General features: G+C 43.3%; 1 protein-coding gene and 1 long non-coding RNA gene across 2 annotated transcripts; one reads left to right on the top strand and one right to left on the bottom strand.

Moving 5' to 3' along the window:
• The first annotated feature begins 4908 nt into the window (after window positions 1–4908).
• Window positions 4909–8907, top strand: LOC307017813. The gene is made up of 3 exons (XR_013802261.1): window positions 4909–8371; window positions 8485–8680; window positions 8773–8907. It is a non-coding gene; the product is annotated as an uncharacterized lncRNA (long non-coding RNA).
• A 120-nt stretch (window positions 8908–9027) lies between these two features.
• On the bottom strand, window positions 9028–11051 carry LOC307017810 (uncharacterized protein; the record flags this gene model as incomplete). The annotated part of the gene is made up of 4 exons (XM_079647617.1): window positions 10106–11051; window positions 9786–9863; window positions 9451–9538; window positions 9028–9351 (listed from the first exon to the last, which is right to left on the bottom strand). Coding segments are annotated over exons 1-4 (492 nt in total). The 5' UTR covers window positions 10108–11051.
• Between the last annotated feature and the right edge of the window lie 8438 nt (window positions 11052–19489).

The following is a 19489-nucleotide window of genomic DNA, read 5'->3' as shown; positions in this document are numbered from 1 at the left end:
ATGCGGGCTAATGACAGATCCGAGCGAGTTTGTGTACAGGGAGAAGAGGAGGGGACCAAGAACAGATCCCTGAGGGACCCCTGTAGTTAATTGACAAGGTTCGGACTCGGACCCTCTCCAAGTTACCCTGTAGGTGCGGTCTTTGAGGTATGAGGTGAGGAGGAAAAGTGCAGAGCCTGAAACTCCAAGTTTTTGGAGAGTGCGAAGGAGGATCTGATGGTTCACCGTGTCGAATGCAGCAGACAGGTCCAGAAGGATGATGACAGAGGAGAGGGAGGCTGCTTTAGCAGTGTGCAGTTCCTCAGTGACAGCAAGGAGGGCAGTTTCTGTTGAGTGACCTGCCTTGAAACCAGACTGGTGCGGATCCAGAAGGTTGTTCTGATGGAGATAACAAGTGAGTTGTTTAAAGACAGCGCGTTCAAGTGTTTTAGACAGGAACGGGAGGAGAGAGACAGGCCTGTAGTTTATAACATCAGACGGGTTGAGAGTGGGTTTCTTTAGGAGAGGGTTTACTCTTGCCTCCTTGAGACTGTTTGGAAAGTGACCAGAAGTTAGAGAAGTGTTGATGAAATGGGTGAGAAACTGTAGAATATCAGGAGCGATAGTCTGAAGGAGGTTTGAGGGGATAGGGTCCAGAGGACAGCTGGTAGGACGGGCAGAGGTAATGAGGGTAAGAACCTCACTTGGAAAGAGAGGGGAGAATGAGGTCAGTGTGTGGGTGAAGGGAGGGCTGAGAGCACCGATGAGGCAAAGGTAGAGGGGGAGAGGGAACGGAGGTTACGGTGGACAGGTGCCGGATGAGAAGAGATTAGTTTGTTATGTTTGGAAAGGGGTAGAGAGAATGAAATGAAGAAGTGATCGGATGTGCGGAGCGCGTTTACAGAGAGGTTAGAAGTAGTGCAGTTCCTTGAGAATATGAGATCAAGGACATTGCCAGCGTTATGATTTGGTTGGGATGGAGACAGTGAAAAAGCAAAGGTGGTTAACAGAGATGTTAGTTTGTCTATCTTCCCTGTCTGGAGGTTGAAGGTATCGTGGTTTTAGATCAGGACCTGGTCTAATGTGGTCTAGATTTAAAAAAAGCTGCAAAATCTCCCTTGTTTGTATTTTCACAAATAGAAAAGAGGTTTCACAAATCTGAAACGTTGTTATAAAGAATCTTTAGATCCTCTGGGATAATCCAGTCCAGATTTGATGAGTCTAGGTCTAGTGGTTTTAGATAAGGACCTGGTCTAATGTGGTCAGGATGCGAAAAAAGCACTGAAATCTCCCTTGTTTGTATTTTCACAAATAGAATTAAGGTTTCACAAATCTGAAACTGTGTTATAAATAATCTTTAGACTCTCTGGGATAATCCAGTCCAGATTTGATGAGTCTAGGTCAAGTGGTTTTAGATCAGGACCTGGTCTAATGTGGTCTAGATTTAAAAAAAGCTGCAAAATCTCCCTTGTTTGTATTTTCACAAATAGAATAAAGGTTTCACAAATCTGAAACGGTGTTATAAAGAATGTTTAGACCCTCTGGGATAATCCAGTCCAGATTTGATGAGTCTAGGTTTAGTGGTTTTAGATCAGGACCTTGTCTAATGTGGTCTAGATTTTTTTAAAAAGCATCAAAATCTCCCTTGTTTGTATTTTCACAAATACAATAAAGATTTCACAAATCTGAAACTTTGTTATAAATAATCTTTAGACCCTCTGGGATAATCCAGTCCAGATTTGATGAGTCTAGGTCTAGTGGTTTTAGATCAGGACCTGGTCTAATGTGGTCTAGATTTTAAAAAAGCTGCAAAATCTTCCTTGTTTGTATTTTCACAAATAGAATAAAGGTTTCACAAATCTGAAACGGTGTTATAAAGAATCTTTAGACCCTCTGGGATAATCCAGTCCAGATATGATGAGTCTAGGTCAAGTGGTTTTAGATCAGGACCTGGTCTAATGTGGTCTACATGTGAAAAAAGCACTGAAATCTCTCTTTTTTGTATTTTCACAAATAGAATAAAGTTTTCACAAATCTCAAACTGGGTTATAAATAATCTTTAGACTCTCTGGGATAATCCAGTCCAAATAAATCGGCTATGCAGCGATTTAAGAGGTTCAAACACGGAGGATTGTTCGCTCAGCGCTGTACATTAAATGTCCCTTAACTTTCCCCTTAACTGCCGAATCGGATGCTCTGAATCGGAAGCCAACTTCAGCGTCGTACCCCAAGTGATGTGCAAACTGTCCGTTAGTTTTGGCTAATTTCCCTGAAAGTGTGTACTCTTCCAACAGACTGGACTTTGAACGACCAATATCTCTGCAACTATCACCTTGGGAAAAACACGTTTTGGTGAAAGGTCCCAGGGGAGCTACAGGAGTCACTGATTCCTCCTGAAGTGAGATCCTCGGATTCAGAGGCGCTCACATCAGATTTGATTAGAGGCGAGTCAGGAAAAGACTTCTGGAGCCGACACTCTCCCCTCTGAAATAAAAGCAGGGCGTTGATTCATTCATTTGTCAAATGTAAGATTGTTAGATGCTTCAGCCAACGAGAGATGTGCTTCCACGTTGATTATTTACGTGTTGGCTGTATGCTGCAATAAAATCACTAAACTACGGTGGCCCTGAGAGAACGACGCGCTAGAACCAATGATATTAGCACGCAGGCAAAACAAGCGCATGATGAACACACAAATTTAATTTCAGGTTGAGTATAGCCAGGGACGTCGGAACTATTTTCTGGGGGGGGGGGGGTGCGGGATTTTTGCTGGGAGGGTCGGGGGGGAAACTCACACTATCAATGATTAACGAACTCGACACGTAGGCCTAATAGCCTAGGCCTATACATAACAGATATAGGCTACATAAACACACGCAGCATCTTCATTGTTACGAAAATGTATGAAACAAAATGAATTAATGAATTAATCAAGCCTTTATTAAGGAACATACTGTAGCCTAATAGGCGATAACATAGGCCTACAGCATTCAGAAAATCAACAGAATAATACAGCCTTTACGAACATAGGCCTAATGGAACATTCAGAAAAATAACGGTTTACTTTGCGCTCGTAAGGGCTTTTAAACTGTTCCAAAAGTAGACCTTCTCTCCGTTGTTCTGCTGATAAATTCTTTAAGCAGGGTCGAGACATCGCATTCATCGAGAAGGTCGCTATGCGCATTCATAATGGCCAAATGAGTGAGTCTCTCCTGCTTAATAGTATTGCGCAGCCACGTTTTCAACCTGCGCAACGCCGAGAACGAGCGCTCGGATGCCGCGACAGAAATGGGCAGAGCCAGACAGAGCTTTATGAGCCTCTCCGCTTCCGACAGCATGGAGCGGGATTGGGGCTGCAAGGTGTGCAGAATGGCCAATACATCCTGAATGGTTTTCACTTCTCGCCCCCTACACACGTCGCTCAGGATGTCCAGCTCAAGGCTTAGCTGCTCTCTTGAAAAGGAAGTCAGTTCCAGGGAACCCACATCCACTCGTTTCCCTTGGGCCGCCTGTAGAACTGCCTGCTCTCGCCCTGCAGCTACGCGGAGTCCTTCCTGGTCAAAGCGCCGCTCCACCTCTGTGCGCACCAAGTCCAGGGCCTCAAACAATTCCCTCTTCCACAGGCTTGGATATTCTTTAATAGTTAAATATAACAGTTAAACAACAACCAACAAATAGTTTCCATATGGGCTGCCTATTTAAGCTGGGTGGGTCAACCTTACATTTTCAATTTAAATTCAAATTATGAATATGGTTTGTTATGAAAGTAGGCCTATACGTTATTTAGTCAGTTGATACCGTTGTAATGAATTATTAATTGCAGGCTAATTTCGCAAATAAGCGTACATGGATGTAGTACATTATTATGAACTATGATATCGTTTTCTATGGATAGATCAAATCTGTCCACAAATGCTGGAGAGCACGCTCTGTGTGCGTATTTGTTGCATTCTTTCAACATTACAGACCGATGAGCTTTATGATTAATTTTAAAATACTGTTGGCATTATTTATTTATTTATTTAGGCCTATTTATTTACCCTCGTTCTCCAACTCCCGTTCCTCCTCCTCCGCTGTATGGCGAAAACGCGCTGGGGTCTTGCTGGTGCGCACTGGATGAGGAGGCTTCAAGTTGTAGCGCTCTGTGTATTGTTTGGTCTTGGCCACAAGGTCAGCGAAGGTGTCATCTTGTCTGAGTGTGTTCAGTCGCTGGCAAAGAAGTTTGGCAGCTTCCATTGATCCAAGGGCTGTGACTTTGGTGCCTTGCAGTGACCGAGCCACGGATTCACATGGCGTAAACATGGTAACGCAGGCAAACAAACCAAAGACTGTGCGCGTAGTGGTGCCCTTTTTGAGCAATCCTGCCACTTTGGCACGCGTCTCCCCCTTGACAATCCTGTCACTCTCCAAGGTCCTAAATGTCTGCAGCATCTCTCCATAGCATGCCAGCAACCGTGACAGTGCCACAACTCTGACGCACCACCGAGTTGGGCACAGGGCAAGCAGGTTGATCACTTCTCCACATCCAAAAAGAGACTGGTATAACGTTTTTCTCTTTGCTGAATCATTAATCACAACTGTGACTTCCCGAACAAAGTTCAGTGTATCGGCAACAAGGCGCACTTCTTTTGCCACTTCTTGCAACACTAAATCCAGAGAGTGGTTTGCGCAGTGGACAAACAAGGAGTCAGGACATGTTTCCTTTAATCTTGCCTGCACTCCCTTGAACCTCCCTGACATGTTGCTGGCTCCATCAAAACAGTAGCCTTTCAGCTTCTCCAGCGGCAGATTTAGCCGAACAAGGACATCTTTAATGCACAGAAAAAGCATCTCGGCGGTTGTGTCTGGAGCGTTGTAAAAGCCCAGAAAGAAATTCTGGACTTCAAGATTGTCATCTGCAAATTGTATACTGCATGAGAACTGTTCTTTTCCACTGACGTCGGTGGTCCCATCAGCAGTTAAGCCGAAAAAAGGACTTTCGGATGCTTTGGCTCCGATTTTCCTCTGGATATCATGGGCAAACAGCTCCAGAACTTCATTCTGGATGCTGCCCGACATCCAATTGTCCCTCCTCTTCATCCAGTTTTGCAGGTCAGGATCAGCGCGTACCCTCTCGACCACTAGCTGCCACAACACCCCATCCCGATTTGCAGCTCCTCTCAGAGGGAGTCCCTGGCGCCCCAGGAATCTCACGCTGCTGAAAACGAGCTCCAGCATTTTCCGGGCTGTTATTTGTTCTTTAGCAGCAGCCTCAGACAAAAGCGCATTAATTGGCGTAGTTTTCAATGCAGCCAATCTTTGAGTCGCATCTAAATGAATGCGTGTTTTCTCGTGGTCTCTGATTTTCTCCTTTGCTTTTCTCCAGTTTGAAAAGCCCGTATCTTTCAAAAACAGACTGTCAGCTTGTTCTGACCCGACCAACTTGCGCTTGACAGCTGACCTGCACACACCACACACAATGCCATCACTGACCGCGATGTATTCCAGCCACGGCCACTCTCTGAACCAGGCGGCCTTGCAGGAACGAGTGAAGTTCTCACCCAACTTCTTGGCAGGAAAATTGTAATCCTGTGGTGGTTTGCATGATATTGCCTCTTCTTGGCTAGCACCGGGTGCTGGTGGTGGCGCTGGGGAGGGAGGAAGAGGCCGAGGGCCGCCGGGCCCTTCGGCTGCCTGCTGCTGCTGTCCGGTTGCTGGCACACAGCCTCTAGGTGTCTCTCTCGGACGTTTAGCTGGGTCGGGCGGATTTGTAAAAAAATCTGAAATTCGTTTTTGAGACATAGGCTAGTTCTAGCTGGCGTAGTTGAACTCAAATCATGTAGCCCAGGGGTACTCAAATACAAATCTTAAAGGTCCAACATTTTTTTTTCAATAAGACAAAGGTCCGTTTATTACGGTCATTCAAACTTTTAAACAATTACAACAAGATTCTTAACACAAGGTTGCAAAAACAAAAATAATCTGTATGCAGCAGTTTTCCTTGTTATTGTGTCTGTGCTTGATCCCTCAGGGTCGCAGTGTAAGAGCTGCAGTTATGAATAAAGGCAGCCGCACCTTCTTTCATTCAGCATTCCCATTATTGCTTTATAAATGTCTTGCCCCCTTGTGTGTCCACTGAGGTTCGTCAGGCCCAACATCTTCAACAAACCCCCCCTTTGCCTCATCATAAAAACTCACAAACACCAGCAACTGAGCATTGTCAGTGGACTCATCCACAGCTAAGGAAATGCACTGTGCTTTTTGTATTCCATCACAAAGCTGATTCATCAAATCACCAGCCAGTATTTATGTTCTTCTGGTTGCTGGGGAATCTGAGAGGGGGATTTGCTTGATTTGACCTGTTATTTCCTCTTTTAGTTTGCCTTCACACATGGTCTCCATCACTTCAGTCATGCATTATTTTATACTTCAGTTATGATCCAGTGGAAAGCCCTTACCTACTGGCCTAGTTCAATCAAAGTGGTTACTTTCTTTTGGCTGGGCAGTGTAGTTTTACACACCGTCTTATTTGACTTTCTCAGGACTTGAAACTGTTTTTTGGGGGCAGACCCCCACAAAGAAAAACATATATTTACACACGTAAGGTCATCATCTTAACAGTTTTGTATGCTCATCCGTGAGCAGAGCATCAAGTTGACATGTCTTTTACAGCTGAATGCGGCGATTACCATCTTGTTCAGCAAAACGCCTCACACACTGATTAAGATCAACAGCTTTAGTGCGTTTTGATTCAATGCTGAGTACAGCCAACCTGACAGGCTCTTCTCTGTCATTGCAGACCGCAAATACCTCATTCCTTCAGTACTTGGGTCCGAATGCTTCTCGTTTTGCGCCGTACCGTTCAAATGAAATCGCCGCCTATCATATTTCCAAGCTCGCGCCAGGGCCGGGGGAGGGGTTACAAGGCGTGCGTCTTGTGCTGCATTCACTTGTACTCGGACATTAGAGACTTTCTCTCCGATGAGCCACAACTTTTCTTTCAAAACAAAGCTGCCAACTGGGGTGGCAGCTGGGGTGGCAAGGCCTATTTTGAGGGTAGCAGTTGCCCCCCCATGCCACCCCAGTAGGTGAAACTAGGCTACTAGAGCTCTACAGTACAGATGCAACTAGATGAGCTGTTAACTCTCTGACTTTTTTTTTTTAAACACACGCATTTTTCCCACCCGCATTCCGCGAAGACCCGCCCTACTGTGCCTCTGATTCGCAGACTGTTGGTGGGGGGAAACAACTCTGACGGGATGCTGAATGGGATTGGACCAATGTGTTGACAGACACACACAGACAGTGGAACAGTCGGACATGCAGAGCGCTGTTTGTTGTTGGACACAGCGGAACATTTTGACTCGTTGCGTTGTGGCGATGTCTCGCATATGAAAAGTATAATTTGCTCAGAGTCCAGAGACAGTTGTGGTTCGGTCCGGATCCGGACCGGAGTCCGGACTTTGAGGATGCCTGATGTAGCCTATGCATATGCTAAAAACAAATGAGAGCCGCGAACACAGCAAACATAAAAAAAATTCCCGCTACTTTTTTTTTTTTTTTTTTACACATAGGCCAACGTCACAGTGAGCTGTCAGATGCAGTCTGCATAGCAACAGCTATGCCATGCCAGCCAGGCTGCTGTATTGAGCCAGGCAGGGTGCATATCACATCAAAAGATCTGTATTAAGAAATACATGTAAGTCAGACAAATTGAGTTTAAATTCAGAATCTTTATTTTTATTTTTTTAACGTAGGCTAATCCTGTGATTCCTGAGGCTGACGGGAGGGGGTGCTGCCGCACCCCTAGTTCCGACGTCTATGAGTATAGCTTGTGTATATATAAATATATAGTATATATATTTGTGTGTGTATATATCAATAAACATATATATATATATAAACATGTCAATAGATATATTTATACACATAAACACAGAAAAAAAATGCTCTTCACTTATTTAACCCTTTTTTCTCAACCTTTCCCTCTACCAGTCAAGGCCCCTGTATTGCAGGATCAATTTAAGCGTCCCTGTCCTGGACAGGTTTTTCTATGACCAGGATACACACCCCATAGATAGACCATCAGGGCCGCTTCATTGACACATACGTGGGCTGGCCTGGGTCAGTCCACGACTCTAGAGTGCTCCGCCACAGCCCACTCTATCGGCGGGCACTCTACCCTCCTCCAGGGCACTATATCCTCGCAGACAGGGGGTACCCCTGCCTCCAACATCCACTTCCCCTCATCACTCCCTACAAACGGCCGCTGCAAGGTGTGGGGCCCCAGCGCTTCAACAGCCATCACTCCCGGGCACGCTGCATCATCGAGCGTGCCTTCGGGATGATGAAAACAAGATTCAGGAGTATCTTCCTGCAAGCGCTGGAGGTGCACCAGACCTTTGTTCCTCAAGTAAGTAATCACTCATTAGGACATTCTGATAATACTGAAGAGTAGATCTGACATGAGGTATAACATATATATATATATATTTCTGCCAATTTAAACATTTCAATTCATAACAGCATGTGCTGTCCTCCACAACATCTGCATTGGGGCCGGCGACATCATGGCCCCAGAAGAGGACATTGTGGAGGATGTAGCGGAGGATGAGGGGGAGAATGTGTTGGAGGCAGTCAGTGGTGCTCCTTGGCGGGACCAACTGTCTGCAGAGGTGTCTGCCCTGGAGGACGTTCCTGGTGACCACGATTATGAGTAAAGGTATGTAGAACAATTGACGAGCTGTGATAAAATAACCTTGTGCAATATTTATATACATCTTTTGTTCCTATCCGCTGCTGAAAACATCTTAGTGACATGGCAGCCGTCGATTGCGTCCGCCCTGCGAACCCTAGCCCAACAATCCGATGTACCGTGGAGAGAAGCATCCCCAACAGCTCTGGAGACCACCCCAAAATGAAGCCCCACCCACCGTCAGAGGACACCAGGGTCTTAATTGTGGCAGCCAGGTCCAGCAGCACCACCTGGGACTTTATTTGTATGTTATGTTGTTCAATTAAATAAATCATAAATGTCATATTGCTCATTGCATTTATTTATTTATTACATTATTTGTCCACTAATCTTTCTAGCAGAGTTATAAGCCTGTTGATGTTCTCCCTGCTCTCCTGGGCTGCCTCCCTCTGCAGCTGCATGTCTTCTCGGATGAGGTCCATTAGCCCATCCTCAACTCGATCCTCATCCTCGTCCTCCTCTTGGTCCCCCACTGCTACACTTGGCCGTGGCGTGTCCTCTGGCATGGAGGATATTAGGACAGGGGGGCAGATGGAGGGCCTCTGTCCTAATATCTCGTCCATTTGGATAAACCATGGCCAAGTTGCAGCAGTGGGTTTCCCACTGACTCCCTCTCCTGACCCTGGGTATTTGCAATCCTAAAGGCAGAGTAAAACAATCATGGCAGTACAAAAAAAAACACCAGCAGATAAACAAATGTCAGCAAATGTGTTTATTAACTTGTAAAACTCACATACTTTATATCTTTTTTTTAAATTGTCCCACTTCTTCTTAGCCTGCAGGGGAGTAAATCTTCCCTGCAGGCCCATATCTTCCAAAACCGTCCTAATTACAGAGAGAGCAGTCAAAAATCTAGTATTATGAATAAAACAATAACAATGTCACAAGGACACACACACTTAGGAAGAAATCTTCTTTCTGTTTTTAGTGGTGGCATGGAGCCATCCCTACACAAATAAAACAAAGAAATAAGGCATTGTCCCATATACTAGTTGTGTTATTAGAATGGACTGTATGAAATGAGGGATGATTCATAAAATAAGAACCATACAAAGTGGATATTGTGCCTTACCTCCAAGCGATGCTGGCGGAGAATTTGGCCCCCGTGAAGAGGGCTTCATTCTCCCCGCGCATCTGGATAAATTGCTCCCTATCAAAACAAAATTGTTGCAGTAAGATTTGTATAACAAAAGCAGTTAAATAAATAAATTAGCTTTAATGAATCCCAACAATATGAAAACCAAACAGGGTTTAGAAATATTCACTTCATATTATTTTATGTATGTAATATAAAGAAGACATCTAACCCGTATATTTAAATACACCAATTAAATAGGTTTACTTTTCTTTCATGTCGTTTACTATTTGGGTGAGTTGAAACCCCATACTTACATTTAAAAACGAATCCAGCTGAAACCGTTGTAGCCGTTGATGGGACGTTACAAGCCATATTTTTTTTTTAAAACTCATTCGTCACCGTCACCCGTTGCATCCTGGGATATGGTAGACCGCGGAGTGTACATCAGATGTATCCCCTAAATCTGGGGAAAGAAGGCTGCATTTGCGGGCCGCATTCGGAGGAGTCTTGTCTTTTTTTTAAATTGGGACAGCCTTCGTTTGGCGGAAGTGACGTATGCGGTCTCCGAATGCATCCTCAGGAGGATGCGGCCGCTGAATTGGGACACAGCTATTGACCTAAAGCAGTGACCACCAACTGGCGGCCCGCGGGCCACATCCGGCCCGCCAGACATTCTCATCCGGCCCGCGCGAGTTGGGTGACTGTGGCGTTGGCGGAGTGGTTACTGCGTTCGCCCCCCGCCAATTTTTTTTTTTTTACAACGTGTCGTGAGTAAGGTGCAGTACCAGAGTCCAACAGAGAGGCAGCAGCTGCGGGACAGTAGACTGCCTACTGCGAAACCTTCCCTGCCTTGAAGAAGAAGTGATCCTTCGTTGTGAACAGTCTTCTTTGTGCGCTCCACAGCAGCAGCCCCGCTGCGACAGAGTCCAACAGAGTGGCAGGAGCTGCGGGACAGTAGCCTAGAAGCAGGGTTGGGTTGTAACCGGTTGTAACGGAATATATCTAACGGAGTTACGTAATTAGAATACAAAAATCAAGTACAGTAGGCTAACTGTATTCAGCTGGCGTTACATTTGAAAAACGAGTAACCTGATTCCAGTTACTTTCGTAAACCTGAAGTGAATACATTTTGGAATACTTATTGGAGTTATTGGTGGAAAAGTTTCCTCACAAAATGTAATATTCATTACCGGGAGAACTGTGCACACTGCACAGCGCTGCAGCATGTCTGAGCGAGAGAGAGATGCAGCGTGTCTGTGAGGCCCCGCCCCCGCACGCAGATGAGAGAGATCTCTTTTAAAATATATTGAAAGTTAGAAACGGAGATGGTTAGATAAAATGTGCAAGATAACGTTTATGTAGCATTTATTTATTGTCGAAATGATGACATTTCATAACGGGATCAAATCAAAGTGAATGCCTGCTGCTGCTGAATGCATGGGGCAAGTGACTGGAAAAAGTTTTAAAAGTTATTACATCGTTTCAGATAATAATAATAATAATAATAAATAATAATGATAATTCATTCTATTTAGGGGCGCCTTTCAAAGCACCCAAGGACACCTTACAATTCATAACATATTCCAAGGAAACGTTTTAAGACAGTACAAAGAATGCAGTCCGGGTGATGTTTTTTATGTGGGGTGCAGATGAGAGGGAGCTGTCCAGAATGACACCAAGATGTTGTGTTTGAGTTCTTGATAAGCCTTTAAAACAGTAAAATAAGTGTCTCCTGTTCACCAAAACATACCCATCTGTTATGGAAAAAGAAAGTATTCCAAAAGTATTCTAAAAGTAATCTGAATACGTAACTAACTGTATTCTGATTACTTTCAGAGCATGTATTCAGTATTCAGTAACTGATTACATTTACAAAGTAACCCTCCCAACCCTGCCTAGAAGTGATCCTTCGTTAGCGTGAAGAGTCTGCTAAGCTTTATGCGGTCCGCAGTACCTGAGCGTGCTCCACTAGCATTGTGGACTATATATAAAAATCGCTGGCCCGCAATAGTGTCTATTGGATACATTTTGGCCCTTGGACAAATGTAGTTGGTGATCCCTGACCTAAAGTTGCAATTGTACAAATAACAATTCAACTTTAAATGAAAAAGATAAATAGATCAATATAAACAAAAGCAAATGATGGGGTGAACATAAATAAAATAGCTTAGGGCCAAACAAGTAACCAAACATGTTAGGGTCCTTATAAAGTTTCACAAATGTTTATCTTGGAGACATGGTTTTAGTTATAAATTATATACATTTATGAATGTGTATATAGTACCCAGGAGTAAATTAAACTAACTAGACCTCACAGTGATACAGATTTAAACAACACCAAACAGAACCTTTAAAACAAGTGTTACATAAAAAAAATATTATTATTTTTAGAACTTATTTAGTTATGACAGAGTGCATGCACACCCACACTCACACAGTATTTGGGCAATTATGTGATTGGTAAAGTGTATGATGCTTTAGGTTGTTATTCTGCTGATGTACTGGATGTTAACGGACATGGTGAATCGATAAACGCAGGTGCCGGCCCGACCCATTAAGCGACATAAGCGGCCGCTTATAGGGCCCCGCAGCCACTAAGGGCCCCGAGCAAAAAATGAAAAAGAAAAAAAAATCTCAGTACACCGTCGCTGTGATAAGTATGTTTAATTAATGTTGTTAATAAAGTATGCCTAGATTGCCTACTCTCAAAGTCATGTATTATATTATTGAGTCAATAAAATAATACATTAACCGTGCTTTACCTGAACCTCATAATGACACTAGAGAGGAGTCCTCTCTCAATGAGGATGGCAGGATTGTCATTTCCCGTGTTCAGTGAATGCAACAGAGGCAAGACACCAGATCAACCAGAGAGTTGAATGGAAATAAACATCTGTCTTATAGAGAACCGCAGTGATGCGTCCTAAAACCCGGAAGTAAACTTCTTCCAGTTCCTTCGACAAACATGCAATGCAATTTCTCCACAGGATTTGGGAAAATAGCTTGAAATAAGGTCTGTGGTTGACACACATTTAAGAGACGGATCACGTTTTGTTTAGTCGGATAACATCCACATGTCTACCCATCTTTTATAATTTTCGAATCACACATCTATCGATTAGATCGACCTTATTTCAAGCTATTTTCCAAAATCCTATGGAGAAATGTCATTGCATTTTTGTCAAAGGAACCGGATACACATGAATATGTGTGCTTATGCTAACATCATAAGACAAAAGTTGGTTACGTGTTCTGTGTAGTGAGAATGCACTCGAGTGAGGGGGGCCCCCAAGCCAAAGCTCGCTTAGGGCCCCCAAAAGTCTAGGGTCGGCCCTAGATAAACGCCCACACAAGTGCTGAATTTATCCTCATCTGAACCTAATCTCTCATCCCCCAAAAGCTAAATTGACCTAGTTAATTTATTGTTCGACTTTTACGGTTAGCAAAACAAACCTTAAGTTACAAGCGTTAGCTAGCCCTAGCACTAGCTAGCTCACTTGGTTAGCAAGGCGCATCTGTAATTACAGTTCATCTGGATATCAATTGGGATGTTTATCTTGGCTAGCAAGAAAAAAAGGCTTGTTGTGATATGGGCCTTTGAATCAGATTACAAAAACTTCCCACTACTTCCTTTTAACTCCTAACAAGCCAGCTATGGTGGAAATCAATAATGCTATTGAGAGTTAACATATAAATAAAATAATACTACCACCAAAAAATGGATCACAGAGTAATTCAATCGATCAATACATTTTTTCCGTCATGAAACAAGGTATAACTCCAATGATGTGCAACCCTACTTCCATTTGAGTATGATTCAGATACAGCGGACATACACACCCTTAATAATGCATCACTTAATCCATAATACATTTTCAAAAGGTGAGTTGAAAAACTGTAATGCCACCTGGATTCTGTTTTTAAAGCATGTATAACTAAGGCTCCATGTTTTATCAAGGTAGCCTACATACAATTTATCAGAAAAAGGGCTTACCTCTGACCCGGTGTGCGTTAACACACATCACAGTTGAAGGCATATTTATAGCGCATGTGCCTTTACATATGAACATCTGTTCTCCATTGCCCCAGCTCGTGCTCTGTCCTTGGTTCTGGGAATTTGTTTCAACACTTATCATGATTGTGGATCTGAGGGTTGTTTTTCTCATAAGGTTGAGAACTGATGTTAACTTTTCTTTAAGGATGGCCTTCACAGAGTTTTTTATAGCTACCTTATCTGACCATTTCACAAACTGCCAGCTGGGAAAAGACGACTTGGTGTGGGAGGCAGCCTTCTGTCACTGACACACCGGCCATTCCAGATGAGCTGTATCTACAAGAGCAGGGCCTCGGTGCTCGTGCTGTTTGTCTCTTAAAATATGCTGGCCTTTTCCACAGCTCTCCCCTCAAATGTCAAGGATTTTCATCACTGTTCGATCCCTTCAAATGGCTTGAAACAAGAAGACTACACGGGACGTAGCATTACACAGAATAAGTCAGAAAATGCACCTTTTGAATGTTCATTCAAAGTTTTAGAAAACTAACAATAAAGGAAGTCATAAAAGCTCCAATTCCAATGGAAGGAATTTAAGTCTGTAGAGGCTTAACGTTTTCCACTTAATGGTATGCTGTCATGACTTTTAATGTGAACCAGGATTATCTGTTGAAATATGCCACTCTTCCATGTCTTTCCGCAGGAAACACGACAATCTGCAAGTTATGACAACAACAACAACATCGAAACAGGCAAACTCAAATCCATTGTCCAGCATGCATTTGTTCAAAAAAAGACACAAATGCATGTTGATCCTCTTTGTCATAGGTTTCCCGGAGGTCTTTGTTTTTAATGATAAAATAAAAAAGCCAAAAGTAGGCGCTTTCACACCGGAGTACTTTTCCCAGGAATAGTTAAGATAGTCCTTAGGATTTTGCTTACCAAAGCTGAAGTAGATCGTCAACTTCATTCATTTTCTTTCCGTTTTACTGATTTGAATCGCTGTACGCTCCTCTCTCTCGTCTCCTCTTCTCATCTAAACTTTTCACGGCACACGTACTTACAGCCAATCAGCTCTCTGAATTATGAGATAGGCACACCGTAGACATTAATTAGTAGAAAAGAGACTAAAACAGGAAAAGTGCAGACGAATCAGATGACTAAACATGATCTTAAAATATATTTTAACATGTATTTCTTTTGCATATTTTGGGAATTATTATTTGAATTACTTTCTGCTGACACTAGGTAGGGTTGTGACGAGACGCCATTGTAAGTACGACAAAGTACTTGGTGTGAAAGCAGCTCTTGTAGGTTCATTCACAACAAATAAAGTACAACCATGAAAACATCAACTATTTCGTCTTACCCTTCTGAAAACAGATACTTCTGAGTCAATTAGTCGACATCAAAGTCTGGAAGATTGACCTATAAAATGTAGAAATTCAATCAGAAATCCTTTATTCGTCCCACAGCGGGGACATTTACAATGTTAGAGCAAAAGGACAGTACAGACAGAAGGAACAATTAAGAAGGAGTAGAGTAGTTAAGTAACATGAGGAAAAAAAAGGCAGGCACAAAAAGTGAAATCAAATAAGTATTCATGGTATCAAATATAAGGTGCAAGATTATAAAAGTGAACATATGAAAGATGCAGCAAGTGACCACAATAGCAGTGTGTGTAAAGTATGAAGGGTATATTGCACAGCAGCCTCTTAAGTGTGGTGTTGCAGTGTTTAAGTAGCAGTCAGTAATAATGGGCAATACACAGTGAAGTAAGTCCAAACTGGGAACCCCCCATGCTGTAACCTTGGATTTTCACTTTCACAGATTTTCCTGTTTTTCACCAGGACACAGTCTAATGTCTCAGCCTTGGCATTTTGCCTCTCAGGAACCTTGCTTTCTTCTCTCGGCCCTCCCACACATTCCCGTCTTTATCTCCACCCTGAAATATAATCGAGTCTTAAATCAGACTTTAGTTACACCTGGAGTAAATTTGCATAACCTGCAGTATACAAAGTCATTAAAACTAGCTGCACCTTTACCAGCTTTGATAACACTTAATGATCAATAATTATAATCAAATTAATAATATGAGTAAATTAAGCATTGCACATGGTAGTGTTATTCCAACCCAGTCTCACATCTAAACGTGTAATAACTAAGTTGGTCCACAACTTGGGACGTAGTCCATCCATCCATCCATCTTCTCCCGCTTATCCGTGGTCGGGTCGCGGGGGTAGCAGTTCCAGCAGAGAGCCCCAAACTTTATTTTCCCTGGCCACATCAACCAGCTCTGACTGGGGGATCCCAAGGCGCTCAGGCCAACAGGCCAACAAAGAGATATAATCCTTCCACCTGGTCCTCGGTCTACCCCTTGGTCTCTTCCCAGCTGGACGTGCCTGGAACACCTCCCTAGGGAGGCGCCCAGGTGGCATCCTAACTAGGTGCCCGAACCACCTCAACTGGCTCCTTTCGACGCGAAGGAGGAGCGGTTCAACTCCGAGTCCCTCCCGGATGACCGAACTTCTCACCTTATCTCTAAGGGAGACACCAGCCACCCTGCGGAGAAAACCCATCTCGGCCGCTTGTACCCGCGGTCTCGTTCTTTCGGTCATCACCCATCCTTCATGACCATAGGTGAGGGTAGGAACGAAAATGGCGCGGTAGACAGAGAGCTTTTCCTTCTGGCTCAGCTCCCTTTTCGTCACAACGGTGCGGTAAAGCGACTGCAGTACCGTTCCCGCTGCTCCGATTCTCCGACCCATCTCACGCTCCATTGTTCCCTCACTCGAGAACAAGACCCCGAGATATTTGAACTCCTTCACTTGGGGTAAGGACTCATTCTCTACTTGAAGTGGACAGTCCATCTGTTTCCTGCTGAGAACCATGGCCTCAGATTTGGAGGTGCTGATCCTCATCCCAGCCGCTTCACACTCGGTTGCGAACCGATCCAGTGAGTGCTAAAGGTCGCAGACCGATGAAGCCATCAGAACCACATCATCTGCAAAAAAGCAGTGGTGCAATCCTTAGTCCACCGAACTGCAGACCCCCTCCCCCACGACTACGCCTCGAAATCCGATCCATGTATATTACAAACAGGATTGGTGACAAAGCGCAACCTTGGCGGAGGCCAACCCTCACCTGAAATGGGTCCGACTTACTGCAGAGGACCCGGACACAGCTCTCGCTTTGGGAGTACAGAGATTGGAAGGCCCTGAATAGAGACCCCCTCACCCCATACTCCCGCAGCACCTCCCACAATGACTCCCTGGGAACCCGGTCATACGCCTTTTCCAAGTCTACAAAATACATGTAGACTGGATGAGCGTACTCCCAGGCCCCCTCCAGGATCCTTGCGAGAGTAAAAAGCTGATCCGTCGTTCCACGACCAGGACGGAATCCGCATTGTTCCTCCTCAATCTGAGGTTCGACAATCGGCCTGACCCTCCTTTCGAGTACTTTAGAGCAGAGGTTCTCAATTATTTTTCAGCCAAGGACCCCTTACAAGATAGAGAATACACCAAGGACCCCCTCATTCTGATTTGTGATTTTGGGCTATATAAATAAAAATTGACTTGACTTGACATGTATGTCCCTTGGAATAATCTGACGTAGCCTATGTTTTACACTTCTATACTCTTAGTTATGTAAAATAACAACACAAGAGCAATGTATTAGAAATACATTAGATATGTATTAACCATCTCAACACAGAATACCCATAAAACAATCAATCAATTAGCTGCAAGTAACACTGTACCTAAACAAAATATCAAAGGGAAATCAAGAAAATAGTGATCATTTGAAGTGCATTTCAGAACACACACACACACACACACACACACACACACACACACACACACACACACACACACACACACACACACACACACACACACACACACACACACACACACACACACCCACACACACACAATGTGTTTCCCCCCCCTCATGTGCCCATGCCCCCACATGGATCACACCTGGCACACGCAATACATGTTCAGTGTCTATTCTTTGTATATGTACTCCAGTTTTTCATGTACACCAGTGGTCTGATACAATATGTACGGTTTGAAAGGGTGTTAAATGAAATGTGGTGATGATTAATGTTTTTTGTGTTAATGTAATAGCAGTTAAAACAGGACCAGTCAAATTTAACCGTGAACACCAAAGTAAGGGGGGGAAACGAACACACAACAGGAGGGTTAAGTAAATACACACACACACACACACACACACACACACACACACACACACACACACACACACACACACACACACATAAAGATAACACATCAAGTGTTTCACTTAGTTAAAATTAAATGATTTATAAAAGTCTAATAACAAAATAAATGCAGTCTATAAACAATTGAACACATGCCTGCATTGCAACATATATCAAGTACATTGCAAAACAACTGCAACTGCATTGCTACAATCCCAAACCACTACTTGTAATGGCAGCCAGCTCTGGACACTATTGGAGTGATGCAAGGCAGTCCATGAAGCTGATTGCTTCTCTCTGCAAGTGAAGACACACATATCAAACTAATTCAATAAATGCACAGTGTTTCCCCTATATACAAATAGTGGCGCCAGCCAGGTACCAAAAAAAAAAAAAAAATCTTTTTTTTACTTTTATTTATTTTTCTTAAAATAATAATAAGTGGCAACCCTTTTTCATTTTTGATTGTTTCTTATGTGGATTTTTAGTATTTGTGTTACTGCATGTTCAATAAAGGTGTATTTTTGCTAAATCTTGAGACTAGGATTGTAGGATGTACTAGGTAGGGCCAATTTCTGGCATAGGCGACACAGGCGGTCGCCTAGGGCGCCAGATCTGGGGGGCACTGCGCTGGTAGCTCTGGGAGGGAAAAAACATTTTTGACCGTTGGCGCTCATCCACATTTTTGACCTTGATGTAACAACATTCATAATTAAGTAAATGTAACACCCTTTTCACCCCGGTTACACGTTTAATTTGCCCTGTACGGTGGGCGCTGTAAGTGATGAAAGTGGGGGATGTTGGCTTATCTGGCACCCGCAGCTCACAGCCAAAGTGCGAGCGTGGTAGCGAGAGAGCGAGCAAGGGAGAGGGCGCACCAGTACCGGCGCTGTTTTTATTAGAATCTGGAGTTAGCTGCGCTAACGGATATAAGAAGTAGATGTTTCTACAACCAGGGTGGAGGAGAGCTCTCCTGTCAGACTGAGAGGCACAGTGAGGTTAAGGACTCTCTGAGTGTTTAGATAGTTCACTTTAGTCTAAGTTATCTCAGTGGGTCTCAAACGTTTTGACCACAAATTATGTAAACACATATTTCCAAGGCACTCCTTTATAATTATTAGGATAAATAAAAACAGGTTTGAAATCATTCCAATGTATACTATAGGACAGTTAACCCAAAATATTGTTTAAAATTGGAGAGATACAAAAATATGCATAAATAAATAAATAAATGTTAACTAGGTAAAATACGATATGAATGAACAACAAAAATAAAATAAGCTACATTTATTTGTTATTGGCTATGGTAGGTTATTGGTTATGTTCATATACTTATTTGATTATTAAAATGTAAACCGATCTTTTTCATATGGGCGTTTTAGAGTTGTGCCCCCTAGATCAGGTCTCTAGTAAGTGTGTGCTCAAAGTGCACCAGATTGAAGCCTTTTAATGTAAAATGTTCAAAAAAATATCTTC

Source organism: Notothenia rossii, assembly GCF_949606895.1.
Source record: "Notothenia rossii genome assembly, chromosome: 9".
Classification (NCBI taxonomy): Eukaryota; Metazoa; Chordata; class Actinopteri; order Perciformes; family Nototheniidae; genus Notothenia; species Notothenia rossii.
This window is presented reverse-complemented; position numbering and strand designations above follow the sequence as displayed.